This window comes from Passer montanus, unplaced genomic scaffold (assembly GCF_014805655.1).
Source record: "Passer montanus isolate IOZ18808 unplaced genomic scaffold, ASM1480565v1 scaffold309, whole genome shotgun sequence".
Classification (NCBI taxonomy): Eukaryota; Metazoa; Chordata; class Aves; order Passeriformes; family Passeridae; genus Passer; species Passer montanus.
In genome coordinates, this window is record NW_024367808.1 from 17,734 (window position 1) to 19,567 (window position 1,834).

A 1,834-nucleotide genomic window follows, 5' to 3' on the forward strand; every position below is an offset into this window, starting at 1 on the left:
GGTAACTTGAGGATCACTGTCCTCTGTCAACTGATAAGATGAACACTTTTCTCTTTCATGTTTCAAACCTTCTTGGTCAAGTAGTAGAGGAGTTAATCTACCATAAGCACGGGGTTCTCCTGTTCTCCAACAGAAATATTGGCCAGAACATATGAGTAGGCCAGTCAGCCGCACAGCAAAACCCATCCTAGAGGTAACTTTGTGTGCTCCCAGGCATAAGAGATTTGTTCTGTGCTATTGCATTTTAAGGTAGGCTGCAGCTGTGCAAGATGTTAACATTTAGAGGAGCAGTTGACAAATGTTATACACTGCTTTTCTCTGCACAGCCTGATTGTGGCAAGCGCTGATCCCAACTTGTGAATCACGTCAGTCCTGCATGTCTGGAACAGCAGTTTGGCCCTGCCAGTACTGAAGAAATATACAGATTTCAAAAGGGTGTCATGTCTTTGACCACACTCATGGACCAGGTAATGGAGAGGAGGAGAAGGAAGGGATGAGGTTGTGGACTATTACTCCCAAAGTGAAGATTGTTTCTCATATTCACTGCTGCCACTCTTTGCGTCCAAGATCTCCCTGATGGCCATTGGCTGCAGAATAGCCAGGGATGTCTTCATCAACTACAAGAGAAAGGACACAAAGTAAAATCCCACCCACAGTTTCTCAACCTTTTTCACTGAGTAGACTGGAAGTGTTGCCACAGAATAAAGGATGACTTGGAGGCCGAGGTCTGGATGCACAACACTAATGAGTCTAAAGAAGAAGGGGAGGTGGCTCACAAATGGAGCCAGGAGCAGCCACTAAGATGCAGTGGAGCTCCTGCAGGGTGTCCATCTGACTCTCATGCCGAGGGAGAGAGGGCAACACATCCCCACTACACAGGCCTGGGGACATATAGAGAACAGGAGGTAATAAGGAGCAGAGTAGAAGATGGAAAGAACATCAAAAGCTCTGACATGTCCCCTCACGTTGCAGTTATTAGGCTTGTGAGCAAGAAGCACAAGAGCGGTGCCCATTTCCTGAAAACTTTGTCATAAACAATCCAATCAGAAATGACCTAAGTGAACATCACCTGGCCACAAGGGATGCCACCAGCCCTTGATCAGAGCGTTCTGCCTGTGCTGACATTTTCTGCCTCGGAAATCACTGACCATCTCATCACAGCAATTACACAAAGAGACCTTCATATAGGAAGTCATATGGCAGAAGCCAGGAAATGAAAAGGCAGCAATGCAGGAAAACAGGACACAGTCCAATTATTGGCTTGGATGGTTAGCATTTGCCATGAGCTGGTCACAAAATAACCACTTCCACAAAGGAGCCTCTGAGCCTGAGGCAGGGCAAGACTGCTATAAAAGGGAGCCGAAGTCTCTGCTCTCTCATCCACTTCTCTCACCTCCTCCTCCTCAGGAATCAGGTGAGTGCAAAGCCCCTTCTCCTCCTCCTCCTGCTGCTGCTTCAAGAGCAGCTCTTGCCTGGCTGAAGGTCTCAGAATTGAGGGGCTGTTGGAGCTCAGGGCTGGGAGCTGCTTGTGCTGGGAGAGGGCAGGGGAGAGAAGGTCTTGTGCATACAGAGAGAGGCTGGGACTGGGCTGAGAACACTCCTGGGCTTTGAGCTGGGCCAGGAGGTGCCTTGGCTGCAGGGTGTTTGGGTGCAGTGCTGCTTCTCATGTGTCCTCACTTTGTGCTTCTCCCTGCCCTTTTTGCCAGGTGCACCTGTGAGCCCCAGCCATGTCCTGCTGCAAGCCCTGCGACCCTTGCTGCCAGCCCTGCGGCCCCTGCCCGCTGGCCAGCAGCTGCACTGAGTGCTGTGTCACGCAGTGCCAGAGCTCCCACGT

General features: G+C 50.4%; 1 protein-coding gene across 1 annotated transcript in view; it reads left to right on the plus strand.

Moving 5' to 3' along the window:
• The first annotated feature begins 1,281 nt into the window (after positions 1–1,281).
• Positions 1,282–1,834, plus strand: part of LOC120504869 (feather keratin Cos1-2-like) — a 2,870-nt gene continuing 2,317 nt past the window's right edge. The window contains 1 exon segment of the mRNA XM_039714752.1: positions 1,282–1,317. Coding sequence (XP_039570686.1) covers positions 1,282–1,317 — 36 coding nt within the window.